This window comes from Alosa sapidissima, chromosome 4, assembly GCF_018492685.1.
Source record: "Alosa sapidissima isolate fAloSap1 chromosome 4, fAloSap1.pri, whole genome shotgun sequence".
Taxonomy (NCBI): domain Eukaryota; kingdom Metazoa; phylum Chordata; class Actinopteri; order Clupeiformes; family Clupeidae; genus Alosa; species Alosa sapidissima.
Window position 1 is genome coordinate 33297819 of NC_055960.1, and position 27663 is coordinate 33325481.

Sequence of the window (27663 nt, forward strand, 5' to 3'; positions counted from 1 at the left end):
CGTAAACATTCCAGCCGGCCCTTCTCTGCTCAAGCCGTGGGACTGGTGCTGTCCTGTCCTTTCCCGAAAAACTCCCGACACAGGAAGAGGGACCCCAGCGCAGGGCCTGGTAAACAAACAAGTCGCGGCTCCATCCCGCGCGCCACAGAAATTACGACACGATGTGGGAAAGGGCTCCCTCATCATCTGCATTTGATACCGTAGGGCGGAGATAGATGATACCCGTGAAATCAATGATCCGAGCAGGCTCTCATCAGCAGAGAAACGAGACGCACTGGGACCCCAGGACCTTGCATGCATGGGGTTGGCTACCAAGAGGACACTCCGTGAGGCTGTGTCCATTGGACCCGCGTAGGCGTAGATCCCCTGCATTTCACACAACGGATGCCAGTATGAGAGATGGTTGCGTGTGATGAAGTCATTGTGGATAGAGGAGTTGGCAACTGCCAAGTCACAGTTGACTAAAGGCATCATAATAAAAGTCAGCTACAGTAGAGCAGGAACAGGGACATGTTGAAGACACTAGACAGTGGTTCTGCTGAATTCAAATAGCGGAATAGAACACTCTTTCCAGGATTTTGCATGATCAATGTGTACGTTCCTGACTGTGGTCAAAATAAATCTATCTAATAAATCTATTTATCTAACTAAATGTCTAGACTAGTTTAAAAGAAAATGTGTATGTATTTCTAAAGGAGTCATGTGCTTGAGAATAGAGTACCCTTGTGTCATGGAACATCTTCATTATGCTGTTTTACATCAAAGGGATTCCCAATGACTGCAAAAGACAGTCTCATGAGAACAAACCTACTGGTCCTGTTAAGGCAGAAAGATATTTTTGCAAGGTTACTTTGTAAAATCAGTCTTTTTCGTGACAGCTTTGGGCTGCAGAGACTTGTTGACATCGTGTCAGTGAGAAGGTGGTTGTAGGGGTGGGGGTGCCATTCAGTGAAAGACAATAAAATGGTGGAGCTATGCAGTGTATATTTTTAAAGGTGATGTGTTTTTGTTGAATTTGATTAATTAAAAGCCTCGTGCCTTGAGTTGAATTCCCTGTGTCTGAATTCATCTGAAAGAACACCTCAAAATCTACTGTAACTAGTTATATGGGTAAGATGCAGTAAGTATTCATTTTAAAAGTGTACTTTAAAGCACTTTAAAGCACTCTTGTCTAAAGACAATGATTCCATCCACATTTATCAGACTTAAAATGTGGATGGAACCATTCCTTTCAATAGCCATAAGGTAGTATGATTACATGTGTATTATGATAAACAGTACATGTGCAATGGCTCTGAATAATCAGAAGGACATCCTGCATTGGAGTTCTCTCTATGGGCTGGGCAGTCCCAGGAACTCACATTCAGCGATGTGTGAGATTCATCTCACGTCAAATCACACCACAGAGCAAACCTGTCAGCCACACACACAGACATTTATTCACACCACACACACACACACACACACACACACACACACACATACACACACACAAACACACTGACATATTACCCTGTCAGCTGAGATTTATGGGCAACAGACAACAGAGAAGTTTGCTACAGCACATCCCACTAGTGGAGCAAAAAATGACAGTTGCTGTCAGGATTATTTCCTGCCTGCTGAACATGGTTCTTACTATAACTGCTACAGACTTGAGAACTACCTGTGACTTTTAACAAGAGAGCACAGAGAACAGCACAGGCCCAAACAGCTATACACACCATAAAGCCCATTAGTTTATTTCCACCATCAGACATGCACACATCTATAATGTGGTGCAATGGTTTTGCAATTGGTTTCGTTGATATTCATGGTTGTGGCAACGGTGCATTCTAAGCAATGGTGATAATATACAGCCAATAACTGAAATGATGCTAATGATGTTGTGTGCTGAAGTTTGTGTGTGCAGCCAGCGCATACTGTGACCCTCTTCACCACTGATGATAAAAGCAAATGGAGAAGATTAGGAGGACCTGGGAGTGCAGTTCGAGGGGACTGACTGACTGGGATAATTAGTTGTTGTAGAAGGCTATCTGCTGGCCTCTTTGTTTCCGTCCTACCTGCTTGTGTCTGCACTCTGCAGCTGAAAATGTTAATATGTATAGTGGAGAAAACATGATTTCCTACATAAAATTCATTTTATCACAAAAGCTAAGGAGAGTCTTCACAATTCCACTATTAGAACTACAATAATAAGAACACAGGACTGAGACTGTGGGGCTGCCTGCCTCTGCAGTCTATTCTCTGTAGCTGATATCTTTTTGGTTATTGACAGGAATACCTTTTTGAACCCGCCCCCCCCCCCCCCACACACACACCCCCACCCCCCATATCCTCTGTACAGCTCCAGGACCTCCGCATGGCCCTTGAGGATTCCAGGTCCTCTGTTCAAACGCCGAGCCACACCTTTCTGTGGGGGATCAGACTCATCAGCATCCATGCCTTCTTGGCATCCTACCGCTGGCCCGCGGTGGCAGAGGAGTGGTCAGGCCAGCCTGTGTGTTGCGTCCTGCCGCGTCCCTCCGGTCGGGTCGGTTGTCTGATTTATGAGGGTTGGGAAGCGAGCTCCAGGGGCGTGCTTCTCTCGGCACGGCCAGACCCTCCTTTGTCCCTCCTTTGCTAGAATGTACCGTCCCTTCCTTCTTCTCCTCCTGTTTATCGATTCAATTTGCCGGATTGAAAGAGCCATCTCGCTGTGTCTCACCAGCAAACTCCCCCCCCCTTCAGTTTCTCTACGACTCGACACCCTCAGGGCCCTAAGCTGCCTGGCTCACACCCAGCTCTGAATGTTAAACTCTCCCTTTGTCCCTCTGGGCAACGGGAGTGAGAGCGGCCGGCGCCCCTACCGTACCTGCCACACTCTCGTCTCTGCCGCCGCGCCTAGAGCAAGCAAACAGACGTTCATCATTCACGGCCACAGAGTTACATAACAGGCATGCCGCTGTGCATTTTGTTATTAGCGTCGGAGAAGTTGTATTGGTAAGGCGCCGTCATGCATGCAAAGCGAGGCCATTGATTTTCCTGTGTGTGTGACGATTAAGTTAATGAGGTGTGTGTAATTTTTTAAAGCGGCCCTAATTGGGTTGGTGTGCTACAAGCACACCACCTACCAACACCACCACCTCCTCCATACCCCGAACAAAACACACGCATCTACAGACACACAAATACACACACGCACACACACACACACACACACACACACACACAAACATATACACACAAACGCCTTCACAAACAACCTTCACTCAAATGTGCACCAATCTCCTTGCTAAATTACTATAGAAACAGCAAACAAATTTACAGTATCGTGCTGCATTAGCAACCTTTCTGGCACACAAAGTTCTGCCAGGGACCACATAAACGCAGATAAACAACCTGCTGTGGCCAACATTAATGCCTGAACTTCCTTAACATACTTTATATCATATTTACTTTTGTTGCACACATTGCACAAAGTTTCTAGCCTAATTAAATCTAATCCTCTCAGTAAATTCACATAAAGCACAAGGGTAATGAATAATGCTTTGTGTGAGCTTAGATTGTTTGCAGCCATAGGAAGTACAAGAGTGTGAGGATGTGGATTAAGTGCTTTAGCTCTTGTCAGCAGTATAGCGATTGTACTCTTGCAGACTTTCCTCTGAGGCTTGATGTGTATCATAACGTTACATCAGCTAAGCTTTACTTTGTGTTCCTCTTAGGAGGTTTGTGTCACCTCAGTCACACGCCACGTAAGGTTATCTGTGCTACTCTTGTCACTGTCTGAGAACACACACACACACACACACACACACACACACAGGGGCAGACTGGGACCAAAAATCGGCCCTGGCATATTTGGCCCAAGCGGCCCTAAAATCGGTTGGGCACACCTAATTAAATAGAAAATCTTTGCATTACCCTTAAATATGCATATATTTTCAACTGCACTGAAAGTGATGTAGACCTCATTGGCTATCACTCTGATCAGAGGTAGCCATGGAGCACATGATCTCCATATTCAAGTAGGCTATACAAGCAATTATTAAAGAGTGTCTGCTTGAATGAATTCACATCATTTCAAATTATTCAATAGGCTAAATTTAAACTATACAATGCTCAACTGACAGCAGCACCAAACAGTTACTGAAGCCTATGTGTAAGGAGCTAAATTTCCTAGATTGTCATAGACATTAATCACTGGACAACTGAAATAAACAGGGCTGTTGCTGGAAATATTTTATTTCTTTAGGCTATATACCTACCTACATTGCTGGTACATTTTGGAACAGTATTTCTACATTAACTAATTATCTTTAATGTCTTCCAGTAGCCTATCGTATCGGTCACTGTATAGCCTATATAGCTTGGTTGGCTTGTGCATGAATATGACTTGATGTTTTGTAGCCTACATTTCCGTCAGTCTACAGTCTTTTAGCCCATCTTTACCATGATAACCCTTTCAAGATAGAACCTTTCGATGCTCTACTTTGAGAACCATGACATCGATGTTGAATTTTGGGCGTCTGACGGAAACCGATCAATCTGACCAACAATTAACATAGATTTGACACTCTTTTGCTGTCCGGGTTTGGAAGTCATTCATTTAGAACATTTAAGTTGCGCTATTTTTTATTATAATCACAGCACGGCCTTACTATCATTACCATATCATTACATTATCGCTATTAATAAGTCATCATAATCATTATCGTCAGCATGGCATGTCACACTTAGCCTACCTGGTCCACCACTGAGTTCTTATCATGTAGCCTCAACTAGGCTCCACCACCTGCTCACTGTCCCTCTGCTCTGTATGCTTGCTTACATCCTCGTTCAAACTCAACGAACTTCACCATGTTGCTGACATATGCTAGCCTACTTGCAATATTGTATTTTTGAAGCTTCTACATTGGTGTTACTTTTGCACTATTGTCACTACCGGCACCCGCCACATTTTCGTGTAGGCAACTTCGATTAACTTTTGATGCGCTCACAGAATCCTGGCTCTGAGCCAAAATGCGAGGGGTGGGGCCTGACGTGAGCTGTTATTGGATCAGTCGAGTGTCAATATGGAAATGTAACCAATGGGCCGCTGATTGTCCTTCTTCCTTTGGGCCGATTGTTGGCCAAAATTATTTAATTATATATAGCCTATTCTATCGGCCCAAAAGGTGCGTCGGCCCACCGGGAAAATGCCCGGTATGCCAGATGGCCAGTCCGCCCATGCACACACACACACACACACACACAAATATGACTCACTGTCTGAAATGTCACTCAGTCACACTCTGCCACTGTTTGTAATGTCAACAGAATGTATTTCCTGACCACTGGTATTATCATTGTTTACTTGAGATTACCTGATAACCCAATTAGATTAACTCAACTCAATTTAACTCAAATTAAGTTTAAATTAAATCAGAGAGTAGCACTGAAGTAAGAACACCCTGAGTACTTAGGCTATTTCATTAGTCCCCATAATTCATTCGTATAGTTCCACAACCGCAGACCAGTTTTCAAAGAGCGAGCGTTCCACCACTATCTATTAATTACATCAGCGATGCTTTGAAAGGATTTCTGCTCGACTGTGATTAGGTGTCTCCGTAGCACATCTGTACGCAGGTGTGGACACGTCCTCTCCCCATTGATTTAGCACAAAGGGCAGAGAGAGGAGCACGTGTGGGGTGCGGAGGGAAGGTCAGGACTAACGGCTCTCCGCTACCATGTCTCCTCATTCCACTATAGATCTTGTCACTTTGCCCTTTTCAGACTTGTATATAGTTCTACCATAGACTATACAGTCTATGAGTTCTACTTTTAAAGCAATATTATGCAGTTTTTTTTTTTTTTTTTACTTAAGGTAAATTAGGGTATTTTACTTTGTATTAAGGTTAAACGTATTTGAAATGTCTCAGATACTTTCACTTTTCCAGATTTATAATATTTTAGATTCATTTTCACTAAATACACTGTAGGTATGTGCCTATTTTTATAACATGCTGAGATTAATTTGCATGTTATATGGGGATGTGAAGAAGAGATAATTACACTTTTTTCTCTCCTGCTGTTCACTATATTGCTTTGTCAGAAACCATGTGAAAATGTAAGAACAGCTGCAACATGACATTGGCAGATATTTGGCCAATATTAGAAAAGACAGCTTCCATTACAGTCCACTACACTGCTGTCTGTTTTTCCAAAGAAAGAGTTGTTTTCGAGGAAGGTAAAAACTAACTTTTGCCTCTTAAACTATCAGACAAAGAGGTCTTGGGAGCATTATCATGACAAATCACTTTTGAAATTGACTGCTAATAAGATTTTAACAACAAAGACAAAGACAAAGATTGATTATTGGTATGATACCTGTGCCCTTCCTTTTGCGATGAATTCATTAATATTTAATTTTACCTCTTATAGAGAGACCTAATTAGGTATGCATGGATATCTGCATGTAAGATGTGATTAACACAGCTCTTGAAGTTCATGATCTGATCCCTCCATCTCTTTATCTCTCCGTCTTTCTAATTCAAATTCAAAGCGGCTTCAGTAGCATGGCCAGGATACACAATGAACACAGAAATTAATAATGAAACTGTCCACATCACAGGAGAGAAAATGTGGACAGTCATTATTTCTATAGCTTGTCATTCAGTTTGGGACAACTCCACGCAAAACTGTCACATCCATAACGCCAACTAAATACCATGACATTGTGTTGCCGTTATGGACGTGCAGTTTTGCATGGAATTGCCCTTCGCTTTGTGTGTGTATAATAAGATACAATGATTCGACTTTCAATTACAGTATATTGAGTTGTAAAGCTTGATTAACAATATAGCCTGATGACTCACATTACCTGAGACCTAAAAACAGAGAATGTAGGCAGCGGTAGAGGGGGAAAAGTCTCTTTTGACAGGAGGGAAATCTTGACCTGAACCTCGGCATCTGCTTGACGTCTGTTCCAGAGAGAGAGACTGCATGGGGAGGGGGAGGGAGGAAGAGAGGGAGGATAGATAGACTGCATGGGGAGGGGGAGGGAGGAAGAGAGAGGATAGACCAAGAGGAGGGGAAAGGTAAACAAAGCAGAGTTTTATGCTGCAGTGATGATGTCAGCATGTAAAAATATAATTGTGAGCGTTTGTGTCTAAAGTTTATTTACTCAGTTAAAGTGGACACTGGACAGTACAGTTGGTGATATCTTATCAGCCTCTTATCTTATCTTATCAGCCTCTGCTTTTATTGATTCGGACACTTTTTCTTCCTTCTAGCACAGCTTATTACTATTCTGATGAGGGTCTTTGAGTGTAGCCTAGTGTAATGGAGGCAGACTGAGCTAGCGTGCTAGTTGCCTAGCACCACTTATTCACCTAATTAGAAGCCTTTGGTTGTCTGCCATGAACTGAACATAGTGGATTGTGTCCATAACATGCATTTATTTACATTACTGCACTGCCAGGCCTTGCTGTCTTGTTGTCTTGTGTGCTGTCTGTAATTACTGTGGAGCAAACAACACAATTAGAGATGCAACTCTAAATGCCGCATGACAAAAGCCATGAATTGATACAATAAAGTTGACATAGCTGTGCTGATGTATTGGGAGGTGGCAATGGGGCAGCTCAGGAGGGCGTGGCCTGGAAGCACTGCAGATCATCGATGCAGTTCGGGTGGACAGCTGGGAGGCAGTGCAGATTGGCAGTTTCTCCAGAGGCCGACCGAGATGCATGACAGACCAATGGAGCAGCTTGGGAGGACGGCCGCAACGTGGTTACACAGGAAGGGACAGAAGGGTGCCATCGTCCTCTGAAAACCACTAGTCATCATCCTCAGCAAGCCAGTCATCTTCCTCGACCTCGTTGTCCTCAGCAAACCAGTTATTAGTGGTCTACCTCCCTACAGTGGGAAAAGTCGAAGGTCGTTCCTATGGAGTTCATAGGATATGACTCAAAACTACTCACAAGCAAGGGAACTATGAGACTGAAAAAAACTGTTTGTAGATTGGCAAGACAGGTTTGAATCAAGGCACTAATCTCCGTATTTATACAGGCCAAACATTGTGAGAGGAAGTTTGGAACCACCAAAACTTCCTAACTCTGTCTGTCCAGCCAGAGTGAGTCATCACTCATCAGGGACAAAGGTCAGAACTTTAGACACAGAGGTGTGCCAAGATTCTAGAATAATTTCCAAGAAATCTTGAGACTGTCAATGCTGGCAAAAGTGCTTTATCCAAAGATTCTTCATTACAAAATTAATCTTATGGCAGGTTACAAAATACAATCTGTGTACAAAAACTACATGTGGCAGAAGACACCTCGTATCTAGAGGCTTTTCATTAGGAGCTCTCTGCTGACAATGGATTGCCAACTGTTTTGCATGTGTGGATCTATGGCATATTGAAAGACCACAAAATGGTGTGGCCACTTAGATCTGGACTGAGAAGACTTCAAAGCCTATTCTAATACCAACAGTTGGATACTACCTTCCATGACACACAACAACATGGTCACAATGAGGTTCACTTATCCTTAATCTGAGTTGGCTAAACAGCGGGCAAAACTCTCTAGCAGTGTTAACCGGATCCATCAGGTGTCAACACAAGCACTTGAGTCCTCATCCCCCTAGGTCGGTCAGAGGGCAGGGACCTCTCACACTTAGTGGGGAACTGAAAAGTCCCTCAGTGCACTTGTCTCATTGATTTGGTCCCCACCACTCAGGCATCCACTAATCAGCTGGCCTGGCCTTTGAACTGCTCCGGCAGCGTGATAGGCGGATGGGGCTATGATGGGGCTTGCTGTTTGGGTGGCCTTCTCCTCAGGCTTCATGTTATAACACGCTTTGTTCTCACTGCCTGCCTCTTTTAAGGCTTGAGTACACGTGGGTGCGTGCCCTTTGGTTGTCAATATGCACTGAAACACACAAATCCTGTGAGCCTTTGATCAGTCCACTGATAACTACACCCTGCAGCTCACAACAAGCACTAGCTTTCATATGAGCTTACAACAGCCCCCCCACCCACCCCCATATTCAACTATGCTCAATTCTCAATTGTGTGTGTGTCTCTCTGTGAATACGAAAAGTCCTGTTTAATTTCAGCAAGGATGTGGTTGAAACAGTAACAATAGGTAAGACAGGTCTTGCTCTTCCTAGGAACTCTGGCTTGAATGCAACTAACACAAAATATGATAGGCTGGCTTATTCACGAAAATTAGTCAATATTACTTGATTTGTCATTCAGATTAGAAATGGCTAGTTGTCATTCCTGAACATGGTTGAGTGAGGAGAGGAGCAAGGGGGAAATAAGGTCATACACAGTTAAAAAGTGTCATTTAGTCTAGGGTGCAGTTGTTTTGGTTTTCAGTGTCTTCCAAAATTTCTGGATGCCTTAAGGCAAAAAGCTTTGATGAAATGTTATTACTAGTTTAAGTCAATAACTTCATGGGCATGGAACTTTTTATGTTTTATACAGATCTATGGAGAATATTTATGATAGGCCTACGCCTATTGTATGTTGCACCACTGCCACCTATCGCCTTACTATGGAACACTTTTTCCCCGGGATTCGAACTGTGGCAACACATCAGACATCTGCGGACCTTTGGGATATGGCTATAGCCAACATCAACACACATTAAAACCACACAAAAACGAGTTAGAACTAAACGAATGCTGAGGGTGGTCATAAATTAAATGAAGAATCGGTGCCTGAAATAGTTTGTATCTGTAACAAGTCCCCTAATCAAAAATCGAGTCATTGTGTCAACTGTAGACTAGCCTACAAAGACGTGTTCTGAGATAAATTATGGCCCAATAAAACCCACAACTATATTTTAACAAAATGAAGTGCCGTCTATTGTTTTTTCTAGCTCTCATGTCGGTTATGGCGGTCATGGGGTCTTATGATTGCTTCGCTTGATCTTTGAAATCTATGAGGTTGATCCACACAATAAACAAAAAACCTAGGCGTAGGATTACCCTTACAAAAATTAAATGTTTGAGGCAGATTTGCAGCATACTTGTGGGTGATTTGTGGGAAACAAATGAGTTCACTAGAAAATATTTCTAGTTTGTCAATGTTGGCCGCTAGAGGCAAACTACCAGCAAAGTTCTGGCAAAAATGAGAAGTTCACCATTAGTGGTATTTGTTGTGATATGCCACTGCACTTAGCCAATAATGACAAACTTCCTCTGAATTTCTGGTGACAAACCTAATTTGCATATGACATTGCTGCAAATTTGCTGCAACATTTCCAAAAGTGAACCAGAAAACTAATTTCCATGACGAAAATATGACCAATATGACCAACTGTTCGCCAGAAACCTGACATTTCTGTAAGGGTAGTGGCTCTACGACTCTCTAGTGACTTCATTTATTGTGAAAACAGTTAGGCCCTACCTCTCAAATTAGAGATTGGATTGACGCGGTGAAACTTACTAAATACGCCCTCTTATCATATCGTAATCAGGTGACGCATTGCAAGCAACTTCCATAAACTTTAGCGCCACAAATTACAGCAACATTAAGAAACTTTCCTTCATAGACTGTAGACGACTCTGGCAGTACGTTGAAATCATCATGTTATGGACTGCAATTTTACTGTTTCATGGAATTCTTGCAGTGTTTGTAATCTACACCAGGCGCTCTAGGTAAGTCATGCTGCTTACGTTTATCAACGTAATAAATTACCTAGCATTTTCCAGGTAAAACACTTTGCTCATTAGTTTTAATTTAGTGATAACCCAGCTATTCATGACATAGAAAGGGCTATAAATATTTCATTTCATTTTTATTCAGAAAGAGGACAGAGCCACCTTTAGACAAAGGCAATATTCCTTGGCTTGGCCATGCCCTTGAATTTGGAAGAGATGCAGCTATTTTTCTGACTCGGATGAAGAAGAAGCATGGCGATATTTTTACGGTAACAATCACACGCACGCAACAGGTGCTACTTTTATCACAAGAAGAAATAAAAGGCATTATATTGTGAAATAGACTATACAATATATCAACAGTCTAAAAGCAATTATTTTGTCAGCAAACCGTTCAAAAGCAGTTTTGTGAATGTATTGCTTTTGAATATCTATTTTACTCATGTATAGCCTACCTCTTCTGTTTATTTAAGCTTTACATGGGTTTATTATTTTTGGCCTATAATGTAATTCTCCCTTTTGGAGCAGGTTTTATTGACATAAAGAGCAACAATGGCATTAGTTTCAGTATGTCTTCAATATATTCTCATAATAACCACTGAAACAACAGTTTTGCATATTTGTATGCGTCTCTCCCCCAATAGGTGCGCGTCGCTGGACATTACGTGACTGTGCTTTTGGATCCCAACACTTACGATGATCTGCTGTCTGACACAAAGGCTCTTGACTTCAAACGCTATGCCCAGTTGCTCATGCAGAGGATGTTCAGTCTTAACATGCCCAATCATGACCCCTTGACCGAGAGGGCCTGGATGGAACGGTAGGTTTCTGACATCCTATCTGATAAACTTTGATGATTGACAGCAGGATAAGGAATCAGGGGGAACAATACCACTGGTTCTCATACTTTTGAAAAAAGAAAGAGGATGGATGAGATGTCAACTTTGGAAACCATGAGTCACCCCACCAATGTGTGTCTGATGTGTGTCTGTGTATGTGTGTGTGTGTGTGTGTGTGTGTGTGTGTGTGTGTGTGTGTGTGCGTGTGTGTGTGTGTGTGTGTGTGTGTGTGTGTGGGTACCCTGGTCACCCTAGGCACTTCCAGGGGCCGAATCTGATGCAGCTGTGTGAGTCCATGCAGAACAACCTCCAGCTGCTATTCAACGCCACAGAAGCGGCACGGAATCCACTGCAGTGGAGACAAGAAGGGCTCTTCAGCTTCTGCTACAGTCTGCTCTTTAGGTGAGATCGCAGACCAGTTCAGCTCAATCCACTTTATTCACACAGTGCTATTAACCCTTAAAGGTGTAGGTTTTTGGAACATTCTAAGTTCCGCAACAATTGAAGGTTCTAAAATTCTATGTTGAATTCAATGAACCCAGATATTCTTTAGAATGTTAATTTCCCAACATTCCCGTCACACCGGTGTGACGGTACTCCTTTAAGGGTTAAACACAAACACGGTGGGACTGAAACCACAAGTCTCCCAATTAGATGTTGAATAGCATTAGACAAAGAAATAAAAGAAATTTAAAAAAACAGTGTGCGAGAAAAAGGCATTTGGTTTACAACCAAGAATTAAGGTCCATCTGACGTCCACAAAAGAGTTTTTTTCACAATATGATATAGAATAATATGATTGGTTGCAAAATAAATTGAAATATTACAAGTTTCATAGGTTGGTGGTTCTATGATTTTAGATTTCAGTTGCATTTCAAATGTATTATCAAAAATGCACTTGGACCTGATACTTCTTTGTTGAAAAAATCACGTGTAAAACACGCATTCGCTGTCTGGCTGTCTCCCCCCGGGCTATGCCTGAGAGTATGAGTCATTGTCCAACAGGGTGTGTATTTATCGCATTGTGATTTTAGGACAGAATTCTGTTTACTAGGCTTTGTGGATATTACATCAAACACTGTCTAGACTTAACTGTTAACTCTACAAGACTAAATCATTGAATAGACCATGGTGTGGCACAGGTGTGACATAGCTAAGCATAACACCATTCTATAGAGAGTCTTAACTAGAGATTTTTCCTCTAGTCTATTTTTACAAATTCATTTAGGGCGAAAGGACAAAAGCATGCATGCAAATGTGATATATAGATAGATAGATAGATAGATAGATAGATAGATAGATAGATAGATAGATACTTTATTGATCCCCATGGAGAAATTCAAGGGTCTCAGTAGCATACAGACATCACACACAACATGCACTTACAGCAGAAATGGTAAACATACAGTAAGTATAAGTATAAACATATAACTAAACTCCACTGTACAATAAAGACAGTACAAGATAAGGAAGATAAGAAAACTAACAAAACTAAATACTAAATACACTATATAAATTAAATTAAGAAAGTCCAATGTGCTTGAGGGTGATCAAGCATAAGACGCTTGTAGTGACAGGGCCGGGACTGGTAATGTGCTAAAGGGAGTGAGTGTCATGGTGAAGGTGCAAAAAGTAGTCCAACATTAGTCCAACAGTGCAACAGTGCAAGAGTAAGGTCTAGAGACCAGCATAAATAATATGGACAAATAGGAGAGTAAAGTATAATGTAGACAAGGTAGAGTAAAAAACTATTTCAGTGCAAGAACAGGTTGAGGTAATAGGATTATAGCCATTCATTCATTCAGTATTGTAGCAGAAGCCTGACCGCAGCCATTGATCATGTGTGCTAATATAGCATGAAAAACTGTGTAGCAGTAAAACAGCAGTGAAAAACATGTGCGGGATTTACACAGGAAAAGGAAAGGTGTGGATGCTCCGTGATGGCACTGACCTTTTTGAACCTGTCAGTCATGTCATGTCATGTCAACATATGGTTTTGCAAAGATGGAGCAGGAGAACAAGCCCCCCCCCCCCCACTGCATGCATCGAAACAGCAAATACTGGAGTGGTCACAATGGACAGCGGGGATGAGCACTGGTATCAGCGGAGTTAAGTCTCTCTCTGCCTCACTGACTCTGTTCTTCTCCCTCCCTCACAGAGCCGGTTATCTCACCTTGTTTGAGGTGGATAGGAATGACATCACACAACTTACCACAGTCTATGATGAATTTCGCAAGTTTGATGGGCTCCTTTCCAAACTTGCTCGTTCGACCGTGAAAAAAGGTAGATATCTTTGACAATAAAGATATAATGATAACATTTTTTTTTCTATAACCTGATATTCTAAAAATATAATTGGCTCAGTTGTCAATGAAAATAATAGCTCAGTGCTTAGTTTCATAGAATAGTGTACTGTTTGTATTATTTGTCATCAACTGAAACCAGAACATAGTAAGCATTCTTATGTGTTATAGGTACAGTATCAGTGGGTTTGTCAAGTAGGATGAATAACCTACTCTGTCAGTTTGTTATGACGAGGAAGTCCCAGTTCCTCATTCACACGCGCAACAGAGTTGCCTTTCCAATCTAATGCAACAGTCATGAGCAAGACAGAAAGTTTTAAATATAGCTGTCTCTGTATACTGGTTGTTGCACAACATTTTTGCATCACTTGGGTTGAATAGGTTGTAACAATACCTGTTCCTATGTGAAGGGGTGAAGAGGCCAATAGAAAACTGTTGTATTTACATACACTGCACAGAGTGTGACACGTTACACAGTAAGACTGATTAGGAACTGACATTTTTACCTGTAGAATTTATCAGGAAATAATTGTTCATCTACAACAGGGGTTCTTTATCTGATAGTACTCAGCATAACATATCTGAATGACTGTGCAGGAAATGGTAAAAAAATATTTCCGAGGATATGAAATATTCAAATTCACAATGCTTTATTAGGGATTTGACATAGCACTGTGTTATTAACATTTTACTACATTTTTATATTTTCATTTATTTTGAATGGACTGTTATCAGCTGTGTGAGACTAAATTATTTTTGTGTGCATGTGTGTGTGTGTGTGTGTGTGTGTGTGTGTGTATGTGTACTGTGCGTGTGTGTATGTGTGTGTGTACTGTGCGTGCGTGTATGTGCGCGTGTGTGTGTGTGTATGTATGTGTGCGTGTGTGTGTGTGTGTGTGTGCGTGTGTGCGTGTATGTGTACTGTGTGTGTGTGTGTGTGTGTGTGTGTGCGTGTATGTGTGTGTGTGTGTGTGTGTGCGTGTATGTGTACTGTGTGTGTGTGTGTGTGTGTGTGTGTGTGTGTGCGTGCGTGTGTGTGTGTGTGTGTGTGTACTGTGCGTGCGTGTATGTGTGCGTGTATGTGTGTATGTATGTGTGCGTGCGTGTGTGTAAGTGTGTGTGCGTGCGTGTATGTGTACTGTGTGTGTGTGTGTGTGTGTGTGTGTGTGTGTGTGTGTGTGTGTGCGTGCGTGCGTGCGTGCGTGCGTGTGTGTGTGTGTTGTCAGAGGAGCGGCGAGTGGCCAGATGTGCCCAGGAGCGTCTGTGGGAGCTGCTGAGCGCGTGCTGGCTGGGTGGGGGGGCCAGCAGGGCCCAGGGGAACACCTGGCAGCAGAGTTACCTGCAGCACCTGCAGAGTGAGAGTGTGGAGCAGGAGAGCCAGAGGAGGGCCATGCTGCTGCAGCTGTGGGTCACACAGGTCAGTTGGGATACTCTCTCTTTCACACACACACTCTCTCTCTCTCACACACACACACACACACACACACACACATACACACACAGTACACACACACACACACACACACACACACACACACACACACAGGTGAGTCTTTCTCTCTCTCTCTCTCTCTCTTTCTCTCTCTCTCTTTCTTATTTACACACATGCATGTGCACACACAAACACCCACACACACACACACGCATATGATCCATTTTTGAGTGAGCTGATCTTCAAGGTGTGTGACCCCAAAAAGGCAGAGTATGCGCCACAGTTGGCATGCATGCACATGCTCACACGTGCACACAAACAGAAAGACACACACACACACTGGCAGAGACAGACACACACACACACACACATTCTTCTCCTTTCATTCTAGATAACACAGTTGCACCAATGGCTACAGGTTCAAGTTCAGTGATTTGGAAAGCATGTCTCACAAGCATAATTATGCTCTCTCTCTCTCTCTCTCTCTCTCTCTCTCTCTCTCTCTCTCTCTCTCTGTCTCTATTGCTCTCTCTCTTTCTCTATCTCTCTCCCACTTCTGTTTTTCTATTTATGTTATCATCCTTTCCTGTGTAATACATTACTGTAATGTTAAACAGAGCCAGACAGAAGGAGATAATCATGACTGATTATGGCTCGGTGAGCCATGGTGACTGGGTCCCCTTAGAAGATAAGAGCCATAATATAAGAATATGTCTCAATGTGCTTTACAGACTGTGCGAACATTCTTCCCCGCTAACAAACCTGAGCTCAACACCTTAATGTTTTTGCACTGGTGTAGTTTGACAAGTAGTGTTTGCCACATTCCACGTCCCCATGGCAACGGGTCTTTTTGTTTGGGCATTCTGTATGGTGAGTTGGGACAATGGATTCTTGTTCCTCACCTGAGAGCTCACACACAAACACACACACACACACACACACACACACCACACACATACACACACAGCATGCTTGTCTTTGGCAATGTACTGATGATTCTGTGGTGGTGAGGGTTCTTGCCACGCGATACGGTTGGCAGGGTACACCCGAGAGGTAACATAGGCTGTGATTAGGTGGAGTTGCACAATGTATTCCCACGGTGGAAACAATGCGCCACCTCGCAGACACTTCCCAGTGTGGCACAGGGCCAGCAGGGCCTCAGGCAGCAGCTCTAACCTGGAGATTAGTGCAGCCTGGATAAAGGCACACCACTGCCGCTCCCACCTGCGTGAACAGAGGCTTCATTCTCACCTGTGTTTACTATAGAGACACACACACACACACACATACACATACACACACACACACACACACACACACACACACACACACTTAAAAAAATGCCCGCACTTTCTCTTTCTCCATTTGTCTCCTACCTGCTCTAGTTTCTCCTTTGTTTGTGTGTGTCGTGCTGTTATTTCATGCCGTACAGTCTCTCAGCCCTGAGTTTGCTCTGAGCTGCCAGCGTGACTTATGCTGCAGTTCGCCTGTCACCCACATGAGAGCACTGTGGTTTATGGCCTGGGCTCTGCAAAGCAGTCAGTAAATCTCCAGCACCTCAAAACAGCATTACATGGCAGATCTGTCACTCGGTGGAGGGCTTGTAAAGGGAGGTGCATGGAGCTGTCAGTAGTAAATCTTCAGCAGAAGATCTGTGGAGAAGAAGGATGATATATCACAGGCATGAATGCCTGCTTCATCCGCACGACAGTATTACCTGTTGGGTCAGAACCTCACGTTGAACTTACGATGCCTGTATATTATACATGCTGTGCTCATTTTGTTTAACACTTCCTTGTCTGATTCATTCTCATATCACACACATTTCTAATGTTGTGACCAGTCAGTTTCAAGAGTAGCATTATGTGGTGACTAACATCAACCAGACAGCATCAGATATCTTAGAGTCTATTAGTGTGGAAAATATGTCATACAAACTTTTATTTGAACTTTCTTAAAAAGAAATGTCCAGTTTTACTATTCCATTTGAAGCAACCTCAAAATGAGCCTGCCTGTCTCTCTTATTTCATGTTTCCAGGGAAATGCAGGCCCAGCTGCTTTCTGGCTGTTGGGTTTCTTGCTGACACACCCTGAGGCAATGCGTGCTGTGAGAGCAGAGATCAGAAGCCTTCAGGAACAGCGCCACCCACTGGTCAGCCTGCAAAAGAACACTCCGGTTTTAGGTGAGAATGACATTAAACATACAGTGCATTTCTCTGCTGTTGGTTCAGCCATGCGAATGTGCATGTGCATTTAGAAATTTCTGTAGTTCTACTTATTACTTACACTTATTACTTACATATCTTTTACATATAGAACTACATTCTATATGTATGTATTGTTGGTCTGGGTATATGCACACAAACCACAATGCAGAAAGGGCAAGTTTTTCTAGGCCAAACATAGCCAGGAAATATTCATCAGACACTTGCAATATGGCATACTCCAGTTTTCTGTTCTCTATATCAAGCAATCAATCAATCAGTATCAGTAAAATAAGCCCTACAATGTAAGTGGTAGTTTGTTAGCTGTTATTAGTGGGTCATGTAGATAATGTGGGAACAGGTCAGCGATTAAAATGTTTAGTGAAAGAAAGAAAGTATGTGAGCTACAGTTCTCCTGGCTAGGTTGACCTCACATTCTTCCCTTGCAGTTTGAAATGCTTACCATGTCTGTCTGTGTGCCTTTTAAACCTCCGGTTGCAGACAGCGTCCTCAGTGAGACTCTGCGTCTCCGCGCGGCGGCCCTCATCACCCGGGAGGTGGTGCAGGACAAGCTGCTACAGGTGAGCGGGGGCCGCGAGTACCTGCTCCGCCGTGGGGACAGAGTCTGCCTCTTCCCCTTCCTCAGCCCGCAGATGGACGAAGAGATCCACAGCGAACCAGAGGTGAGACACAGAAGGTTTGGGTTCATCTCGAACAGTGGGTGCGTGTGTGTGTGTGTGTGTGTGTGTGTGTGTGTGTGTGTGTGTGTGTGTGTGCGTAGCATTGGAGCATGGTGCATTCATGGTCTACTGATGTTTTACTGAGGCTTTTATTCAATATCAAAGTATTGTGAGGGGTGTATTTTATTAGTGGTCCCTGATAGTGTTGCAATAGTGTTAGTGATAGACTTTCGTCAAAACAGAAGTAGATTAGGAGGGATCTGAAGCTTGAGTAGCACGTACAGGTCCATATGCCAAAGGCTTGAATCTGATCCCCTGTCATTCCTCAACCCCACTTTCAATCTCCCTTGCCCTCTCATTTCCTCTTGCTCTTTACTGTCCTATCAAACTACAGGGAAAAAAGCCCCACAAATAAACTAAATAAAGCCGTTTAGAGTTTCATTCATCTTTAATTTCATTCACTCAGACTCAACAACCCCGAAGACCCATGATCTATGGGGCTCAGCCATTGTATTCTGTGTAGTGCCTTGAGACAATGTTGAATTGCTGTAAATGGCACTGGTTAAAAATATGAAATTGAATGAAATTGACTGACATTCTTTTAATTGTATTTTCCGTCATTTGACAGGGTTACAGGGTTGTTCCTTGTTTAACTTTGAATAATGACAAATGTACTGATTGTTGATACAGAATTTAGTAGATAGACGTTGACCCAATTAAAATGACTGTGTCGTGCTGTTTTGTTTTTGGTTTTTTTTGGCAGAAATTTAAGTACGACCGCTTCCTCAATGAAGATGGGACAGAGAGAAAAGACTTCTTCAAAAGAGGGATGAGGATGAAATACTACAACATGCCCTGGGGGGCTGACGGACACATGTGTGTGGGCAGACACTTCGCTGTCAGTGGCATAAAGCAGTGAGTACAGCCTGATGGTGATAGATAGATAGATAGAAAGGGAAGCAGTGTTGCATCTGACCATTATCCTTTAGGGCGCTATTATTTCAGGGAATCTATTACTGAATCCTTAATTGCTATACCAGTTTTTGATTAGCTTGTGGTTGTCTTTTTTAGATGCTTGTACTAGGAATTAATTTAAACCAATGTCTAAACTCTTGGTGTCACTCCCTTGAGAAAAAGTGTCTTCAGCCTTTTGATAGCTCTTTGCCCCTCTTACCCAAATAAACCTGAAATACTCTACGCACTTATCGTTCTGTTTGTTCAACAGGTTTGTGATTATGGTTCTCACATCCCTGGACCTGGAGCTGTGTGACCAGCAGGCCGCTATGCCCTCCGTGGATCCCAGTCGCTATGGCTTTGGAATGCTTCAGCCAATCAGTGACCTGGAGATCAGATATCGACTGAAGCCAACCAGAAGCTACCTGCACACTCACCAGTGAAGACAAGACTATATTTGTGTTATTTATTTATTTATTTATTTTACAATTAGCTTATTTATATATATTTATAAACCACATGTAAATAAACAATACATGATACTTGTGAAGTGAAGAATACAACAATAAACCTAATTTGAAGAATGCTCTCTAGTATGTCACTAAGCACATCTGTTCGTACAAAATAAAACAGAAATAAGCCCATGTTGTGCCTGGAGCACTGTCAATTCTCAAAACTAGGCCTACGCCAGTTGCCTTACTAAACATATTTATATATGATGAAAGAGTGTAGCACATAATCATGAAATACAATATTTGGGTCGTGGCCCTGTCTGAACATCGTGTCGCGAACGTGTGTTAGGTGGTGGGTGTAGCCTATACCCCTCCGCTGGCGCCATTTTTGTGACAGGCACAGACGTGGCGAGCCGAAGAAGCCGTTCCATCAATACCTCCTCGGTAAGAGTTAAAACGGTGTGTTTATTGCCGTTAGGTGGTGAGGGCACGTGGAGGGGTGGCTTCGGGAATCGGCCATCTACAAGGATGCTGTCGACGCCGCTACAGCGCAGCAGAGCAGACAAATCAGGTTCGCGAGAGCTCGTAGATGCTCGAATAACTTGTTGATCGTACTCATAAAAGCAAACCTTGGATACGTTTCAGCAGACGACGGTTACGACCGCAGCAGTTTGAACATGTCAGGACTAAAGGAGAATCTGCCCTGGAGTCTGCGTCTTAATGGAATAGTAAATCACTGACGTCTCTTGATTTTAATCATTTTCATGTTTACAATCTCTCAACAATAAGGTATCTTTTCCAGACAATGCATCTTAAACATAATTTATTTATGCGACTGATATTAGTTATTATCGAACATATGTCCTATTTCCGTACGATTTAGCCTATATTTTCAAGGCATGTTCTCTTTGACAATGTGCATGCTGTAGAAAACATAAATATACCGTAAATAGATACACATAAAATATCAACTAAGCTTGTGTTGTCGGTGAGATCAGGGACTTATGAATGCAGTCTCAATGTATCATGGAACTACATCATCCATGAAGCTTCGATCTTGTGTTAATAACTCCTTACATCTTTGACTATCAGCAGATTAAACCAATAATTCTTTAATATACTTACAGAATAGGTCTGTCCTGATTACCGATTCGTTGCTGCGAGTAAGGCGTGTATAGGGCAATTAATCAAGAACATTTCGGCATTAAGCAATGCCCCCGTCATGTTTAACAATATAGCAATTTAAAGCCAAGTGCACAAATTCGACAATCAAAAATAACATGTGCCTTGATGAAGATTGGTGGCATATCAACAAGATCTGATTGGCAGTTGGTCTGAATAATTTCTTCTCGGAAAGAGCCAGAATAAGGCTCTGTTTTGGTGGTGCAATGCAAGGCGGGCTTGAAACATGAGCGGTCTGGTTAACTCTTTGCTCTCGGTTAAGACATTAAGTGTTAATTTTCGTGGTGTATTTTATATAATTTACAGGCCTACAATGGAACCCGCAGCCTAATGGGAAAGCTATTGATATAAACTAAAGCTATCATCAGACAGACAGACAGAGAGTCATATATCATTAAGGAAGAGGGGCTAGTTTCAGCACTGCCTTTTAGTGGACAGCTCCCAGCTGCATTCAATCATGTTATCAGTGTACACCACTTTTCGTGTTAAATCGCATGAAAAGATGTAGCCTAGTTGATAAATGTATAACCTACAGCAGCATTATTCGGAAATGATTAGCTTGATTAACGTAAGGTGACAGGTTCAGACCTGTGAGCAGTGATATAAGTCTCTCTCTCCTCTTTTGACAGGGGCAAGGATGGGGGCTACAAGAGAGCGTGTACGTGTTAATTCTTGGGCCGTGTTGTGTGTTCTGAGCTAATACGAACCTTCAGAACCAGCACAAAAGAGATGGAAAAGACATCAGCAGGAATGAACAAGCCAAGCTCTCGGTCGACAGCGTCTCTTCCCCCGGAACCGGGGGATATTGTCCAGAGTATGGCTTGCTACCGCCGGGTGAAGCTCAACGTCGGAGGTCTTCCGCATGAGGTCTTGTGGAGAACCCTTGACCGGCTGCCGCGAACGCGGCTGGGCAAACTGCGGGACTGCAAAACACATGACTCGCTAATGGAGGTATGCGACGACTACAACCTGGACGAAAACGAATACTTCTTCGACCGGCACCCTGGTGCGTTCACGTCAATCCTGAATTTCTATCGTACCGGCAAGCTGCACATGATGGAGGAGATGTGCGCGCTGTCCTTCAGCCAGGAGTTGGACTACTGGGGCGTCGATGAGATTTACTTGGAGTCCTGCTGCCAAGCACGCTACCATCAGAAGAAAGAACAGATGAATGAGGAACTGAAGCGCGAGGCCGACACATTGAAAGACCGAGAGGGCGAGGAGTTTGACAACACGTGCTGCGCCGAAAAGCGCAAGAAACTTTGGGATCTCCTCGAGAAGCCGGGTTCTTCAGTAGCAGCCAAAGTAAGTCTGAAAGTTCATATTTGATTTTATATTTGATTGTATTTATAATTATGCTTTATTTGTTTTTTAAGTGTCAACTACCTCATTGTGCCCTTCGAAGGCAGTGCTTTCCCTGGGAGTATATAGCAACTTTACACCGGGATATGAGGCTGTAGCCTGTGGGGTCATTGTTTTCTAATCTACAGCCCTTAGAGAATGGCCCATTTAATTAATGAAACAGTCTGTGGAATGACTTCTCCCACAAGTATAATCACAGTCTTCTATCAGGAGGACTGTTAAATTTGAAAAAAGAGGAAAGGTTTAACATTTTAAAAGCTGCAAGTGAAAGCTGCAAGTGAACATTCTGTTGTCATGATGATAATTTTCCTGTTTTTCCTGTAATTTTCCTGATAAAATGTTCCTGTTTCCTGGTTGGGGTATCATAAATGGATTTTCAGTTTGAAATTTGAAAGTACAGAAGTGCACCCGCTTGGCCTCAGATTGCCTGCATTTCTTTGCAAGCATTCACTTTCATGCTTGCATATCTAAAAGATGACACAACAATTAGTTTGCTAGTGGTTTTCCATTTGAAACTCAAAAAAGGTGATTGAAAGTGATTCATATAAAATAATAATACTACTACTACTAATAATAATAATAATAATAAGCTTTATTTGTATAGCACCTTTCATACACAGAATGCAGCTCAAAGTGCTTTACATTTAGAGCATGTAACACAATAATAGTCAGTCAGTCATTATCAATCACTTTCAGTTTTCTTCATTGCTGTGGCCGTTTATGATCCAATCAGCAACATATCAGAAAATATAGGTTTCTAAGAACAAGTGGTCAGTGAAATGTTGTGATTTGTATTCTTGTCACGTCCATTGACTTAACTATTATGAATCCGACTGTCTGTGTCACCTGGAGGTCTTTTCGTGTGGCTGTCTGGCTTTACACTATTACATTCATAAAGGATGCTGTGCATGTTTTTTCTCCACTCTTAATGACACCTAAATAATGTTTGGGTTTTGCCCAAATAAAAGGAAATGCTTGACTAACAAAGCAACATTGTTGCCCTTTTGTCACTATGAAATTATCATAAAAATGTTCTGACACCAAACAATTGCTCTTGCTCTTGTGTGTCACTGGCCACATTTATCATGGCTGTTACCTTGAAGTTCCTGCACATTGCTAATTTCATTACAATCTGGCCGTTTGTCCTCAAATAATCATAAATATTACATCACAGCTAACTTTGTGACTCTCAGACATTTACTGAGAGAGACCGAGAAAGAGAGAAAGTGCAGCCTCTACACTTCCAGAGCGATATATCAACTCTCAATTAGCTTAAAAGGATAGAGAAGACATATCATCCAACCCAGTGGCCACTAAATACATTAATGTGGCCATTGGATTGATCGAAGCGGTGGACTGAAGCCATCTCTGGGTATTCGCACATCCTTCCAAACTCATCCGCAGCAGGGAATTAGCATTTCTCTTTGTCGGTCAGCAGCATGCTTTGCCTCCATTGCCCAGGGCCTGGGAAGTCCAGGCCAGAGCAACTTAAGGGTGTTTGTGCACGCTCAGGACAGGAACAGGAAGCTGCCAGCCAGACACTTTTAGGATTCTTTCCACCACCGTTGAGTATCTTCATCTAACAGTGCTTGATCTATAACATGGATCAGATCTATGTTTGTTTAAATCAAATATAAGTGGAACACTCCTTAACTGGCTTCTACCCATCATAGTTGTTCAAAATATTTTCTTGGGTTACTCTGTGGGTCACACTTCTGATTTTTACTCACGTGAGACTCAAAATTACATATGTAAACTTGTGTAAACAGAGAACTTCAAGGAACCAGGTGTGTGTGTGTGTGTGTGTGTGTGTGTGTGTGTGTGTGTGTGTGTGTGTGTGTGTGTGTTTGTGTGTGTGTGTGTGTGTGTGTTTGTGGCGGGGGGTGGGGGTGGGGTGTTGAAAAAGGGGAGCTGATCAGAGAAGAACTGTTACCTGGCAACAGGGAGACTAGTGTTTCCTTTAAAAGGAGTGTCAACAGACCATCAACCTCAGAGACTTTAAAGGGACCATGTGTGTCAGTTTGGCTGTTGTGTAATGACAGGTGGTTGTGAGTGTGTGTGTGTGTGTGTGTGTGTGTGTGTGTGTGTGTGTGTGAGTGTGTGTGTGTGTGTGTGTGTGTGTGTGTGTGTGTGTGTGTGTGTGTGTGTGTGTGTGTGAGTGTGTGTGTGTGTGTGTGTGTGTGTGTGTGAGTGTGTGTGTGTGTGTGTGTGTGTGTGTGTGTGTGTGTGTGTGTGTGTGTGTGTGTGTGTGCATATTCATAGGAACAGTATACAGTATATTCCTTTTGATGAAGGCAAACTACCACTGTCACCATTGGTTTTTTTTTTTTTTTTTTTTCCCTTGAACCTCTTTTGAGAGAACTTCTGGATCACTTGCTCTGTCTCAATGTAATCCATGTCTGCTGTGTCTCTGTCATATTCACTCTCGACACTCTCTCTATTCTCTCTCTCTCTCTCTCTCTTTCTCTCTCTCTCTCTCTCTCCCTCTTTCCCACTATACTCTACTGCTAAATGTCAGGGAAATGTCGCATTAATTATCCTCCAATGAGACAGGCATCCCGGCCGCAGCTCCTGCTTTCTCTTGCTGTAGCTTGTCCTGCCTTCTGCCCGCAAATCACATTTCTCTGGGTGGCCTTACCTCGCAATCAGATTACGCCTGACCACCACCAGTCCAGCGCGGGCTGCAAATGACCATGTGCTCCACACTTAGGGGCTCCTCGCTCTCATTCAAGGCTAATTCGCCAGCATGAAATATTCCCAGCTTGACTGTTCATAAGGCAGTGCCATTGCTGTTTATGTGATGATGGGGAAATGTTGCAGAGACAGGCCTTTGTTTTTATGTTTCTGAGGTCCAAGGCCACAGGTCCTTTGAAAGAGCCAATAGCTAAAGGTATGAGCTGTACTGTGATATGATTTCAATGAGTGTGTGGATTGTTTTTGAATGAGATAAATTTCAAGTAAGGCATCATTATCCATTTTGGGAGACTGTTTACATCATTTAGGAAGGGATAGACTCACCTCTACTCAATAGGTTTAGTGTTTATTGTTTATAGGAATCCCCATTAGTTGTGCCGTACAGCTATACTAGTCTTCCCCAATCATGTGGACTTTGCTCTTGTACCTATTGAATTCCTTATACAGCTCCATTAGCTCATGATAAGTAGTGTTTATTTATTTATTTTCATAAGTAGTGTGTGTTGTAAAGCAAAACCTGTAGGGCCAGGGCAACTTATGCTGAGTACTTGGTCAGCAGATCTGTATTGATCTCACTGGCAATTCATTTGCTAATTAAGGAAGAGCATGTAAAAAAAGGCCCTGTGTGCCTCTCACTTGGCAGTGCTCACTAGACAGGCATGGATTTGAATCGACCCTGTTGTCTGAAGACAGGATGAAGTCTTGCACTATGCACAGCCCTGAATGGCTACCTGTAGACTCTAAGTAAGGTTTGGTGTCTATAGTCAGTGGATCACATGAGTGAGACCGGTCCAGATACAGGCTTGTGGCTTATAAATAGGTGTGACTTTAAACTTTCTTTCTGACATATACAGGAAGACCTTTTATACCATTCACACTTCCAGATGCCGCCAATGAGAGCCCACAGTGCTCTGCAACACAACATGTAAAACAATTGCAATATACCGGTGCAATATACCACTAGTGAGGCATAAAAGTTACGTTTGACCCATTTAGAGATGGCAAATATGACACAGTAAAGTACTCTTTAAAGCACCAATTACCATATACATAAATGTAATTGAATAGAATGACGAATTGAATTGGAATTTAATTGAATGATGATGGAATATTACACCCGTTTCATCATATCAAATTGTAAACAACAGAATGAAGATTGTGGATTGATTGGTAGAGAAAAATATGTTCTGTTTAGTTGCTGCAGGGAGCTACAGTACATGCGATCAGATGGAGGCTAAGGTTAAATGCTCAGCAAATGAGAATTCCCATATGTACCGTAAGTGGTCTGTGGATTACATAGGGAAGCCAGGCCTGTTGAGAGGTTAATGCAAACGCAATTAGTCTGTGTGTTTCCATCAGCTCGTAGGAGACACTGCATAGTGTTTGGCTGTTCAGGAGGATCCTCAGATGGAGTTCCTCTTTAGGAGACCAGGTTAAATGGACCATAATCAACCATTTCTCTGGATTGTGATGCATGAAGACAGATAGCAATGCAGACATAAGTGTAATAGATTGCTTGTGGATATACTGCATATTTATATATACTCCTGAAGATGTGTAGGATGTTGAAAGTGAAGAGTGCACATATTTACGATGTTATGTACAGTATGTATTATTCACCTTTTCTCATCTCAGGAAAGCATCTTATCTTACTGTATACACATCTGTGCATGATTATTGATTTACTTTGCTGAAATCCATAATGGACTAATAATGACCAGCAGTGCGTGCTGCTGTGAGCCACTGACCTCTCAGGCCGGATGCTGGTGCTCTGTTGACAGCATCTGCGGTCTTTGAGCTTTACTGAGGCTTTCTGAAGTCTGCAGTGATGTCATTCAGTGGCTGCAGTAGTGCGGAGGGTGTGGATGGAGCTCGCTCGTCACGACATCAGAGACACAATCGGCCCTAACAAGCTTAATGGCGGCGTCTCAATCACCAGGTGCTCGTTGGACTATTTTCCTTTCTCTTTTAGTGCATCTAATTAAGTGTACTGGCATCATCGGGATCTTAATGGCTGCCTGAGTACCGTTTCAATTCCCATCTCTCCCTCAAATTATTTCAAAAGGGAAAATAGCCCTCGGCCTAAAGGCATTCCAGGAAAGTGGTGCATGCCCCAGGAGGGTGCGGAAGCCAATCTCCCCTGGTGCTGGTCAGGACAAGTGGAGCATGGTGAGGAGGTGCTTATGGTGGAGTGCAAGGTGTGGGATGAGAGTTAGTATTGTGCCGCTGAACCAATTCCCATGACTTACACCCGGTCACCTAGCTCTTCAACAATAGCTCCCCATCTTGCGGACATTGTGTGTGTGTGTGTGTGTGTGTGTGTGTGTGTGTGAGTGAGTGTGTGTGTGTAGTCAATCATTGATCACACAGCCCCACTCGCTGAGATGCATGGCTGAACAGATTGAGCTGCACCGAACAGAGTGGTGCTTCGTGGTGTGACTAATTTGAGGCGGCCTGTCTTTTTCCTCTTGGAGAGTGCATTGAGGGGGGATGGCTTTTTAAAAGGAGTTTACGAGGTTTCACCCACACAGTCGGTCCCTCATCCTGCTAGTATTCTCAATAGGATTGCCTGGCACCAGCAGGATTTTATTACCATCACTGATATACAGCATACTCTCTCTCTCTCTCTCTCTCTCTCTCTCTCTCTCTCTCTCTCTCTCTCTTTCTTAGTATTTCTCCTCCACAAGAGATTTCCCAATATTTTCTCCAATCCTTGCAGGTTCTCTGTTTTTCCTTATGTTCCTGCCATCAGTCAATGTTTTTTCAGTTTCTTCACCTGATTCTTGTTGGTGCACAAATGCACTATAAAACAGAGATTTCTGATACAAGTCCATGTGATCATGGGTGTGCAGACACATGCCTGTGTGACCAGACCTGCATGCCTGCATCCTATGACTCACTTTTAAGAACAGTATCAGCTGTTACCATGGAGAAT

The 27663-nt window shown here is 42.8% G+C and overlaps 2 protein-coding genes across 3 annotated transcripts in view; both read left to right on the forward strand.

Annotated features, from left to right (window-relative positions):
• Positions 1-10467: 10467 nt before the first annotated feature.
• On the forward strand, positions 10468-19623 carry ptgis (prostaglandin I2 (prostacyclin) synthase). The gene is made up of 10 exons (XM_042090352.1): positions 10468-10623; positions 10772-10895; positions 11271-11446; positions 11721-11867; positions 13624-13748; positions 14995-15185; positions 17239-17383; positions 17906-18087; positions 18848-18999; positions 19310-19623. The coding sequence occupies exons 1-10, from the start codon at positions 10553-10555 to the stop codon at positions 19479-19481; spliced, it is 1485 nt and encodes a 494-aa protein (XP_041946286.1). The 5' UTR covers positions 10468-10552; the 3' UTR covers positions 19482-19623.
• A 367-nt stretch (positions 19624-19990) lies between these two features.
• Positions 19991-27663, forward strand: part of kcnb1 (potassium voltage-gated channel, Shab-related subfamily, member 1) — a 25536-nt gene continuing 17863 nt past the window's right edge. The window contains exons 1-2 of one of the 2 annotated variants that reach the window (XM_042090350.1): positions 19991-20279; positions 21302-21977. In XM_042090350.1, the coding sequence (XP_041946284.1) occupies positions 21402-21977 (576 nt within the window). In that variant the 5' untranslated portion in view covers positions 19991-20279; positions 21302-21401. The remainder of the gene's footprint in view (positions 20280-21301; positions 21978-27663) is intronic. The other variant, XM_042090351.1, reaches the window with a different exon arrangement.

Bases quoted from the DNA above. Each gene is read 5' to 3' on its own strand.
- ptgis (XM_042090352.1), top strand. From the start codon at position 10,553: ATGTTATGGACTGCAATTTTACTGTTTCATGGAATTCTTGCAGTGTTT. The intron at 11,868-13,623 runs GTGAGATCGCAG...CCTCCCTCACAG, and splicing joins TGCTACAGTCTGCTCTTTAG to AGCCGGTTATCTCACCTTGT. The intron at 13,749-14,994 runs GTAGATATCTTT...GTGTGTTGTCAG, and splicing joins TCGTTCGACCGTGAAAAAAG to AGGAGCGGCGAGTGGCCAGA.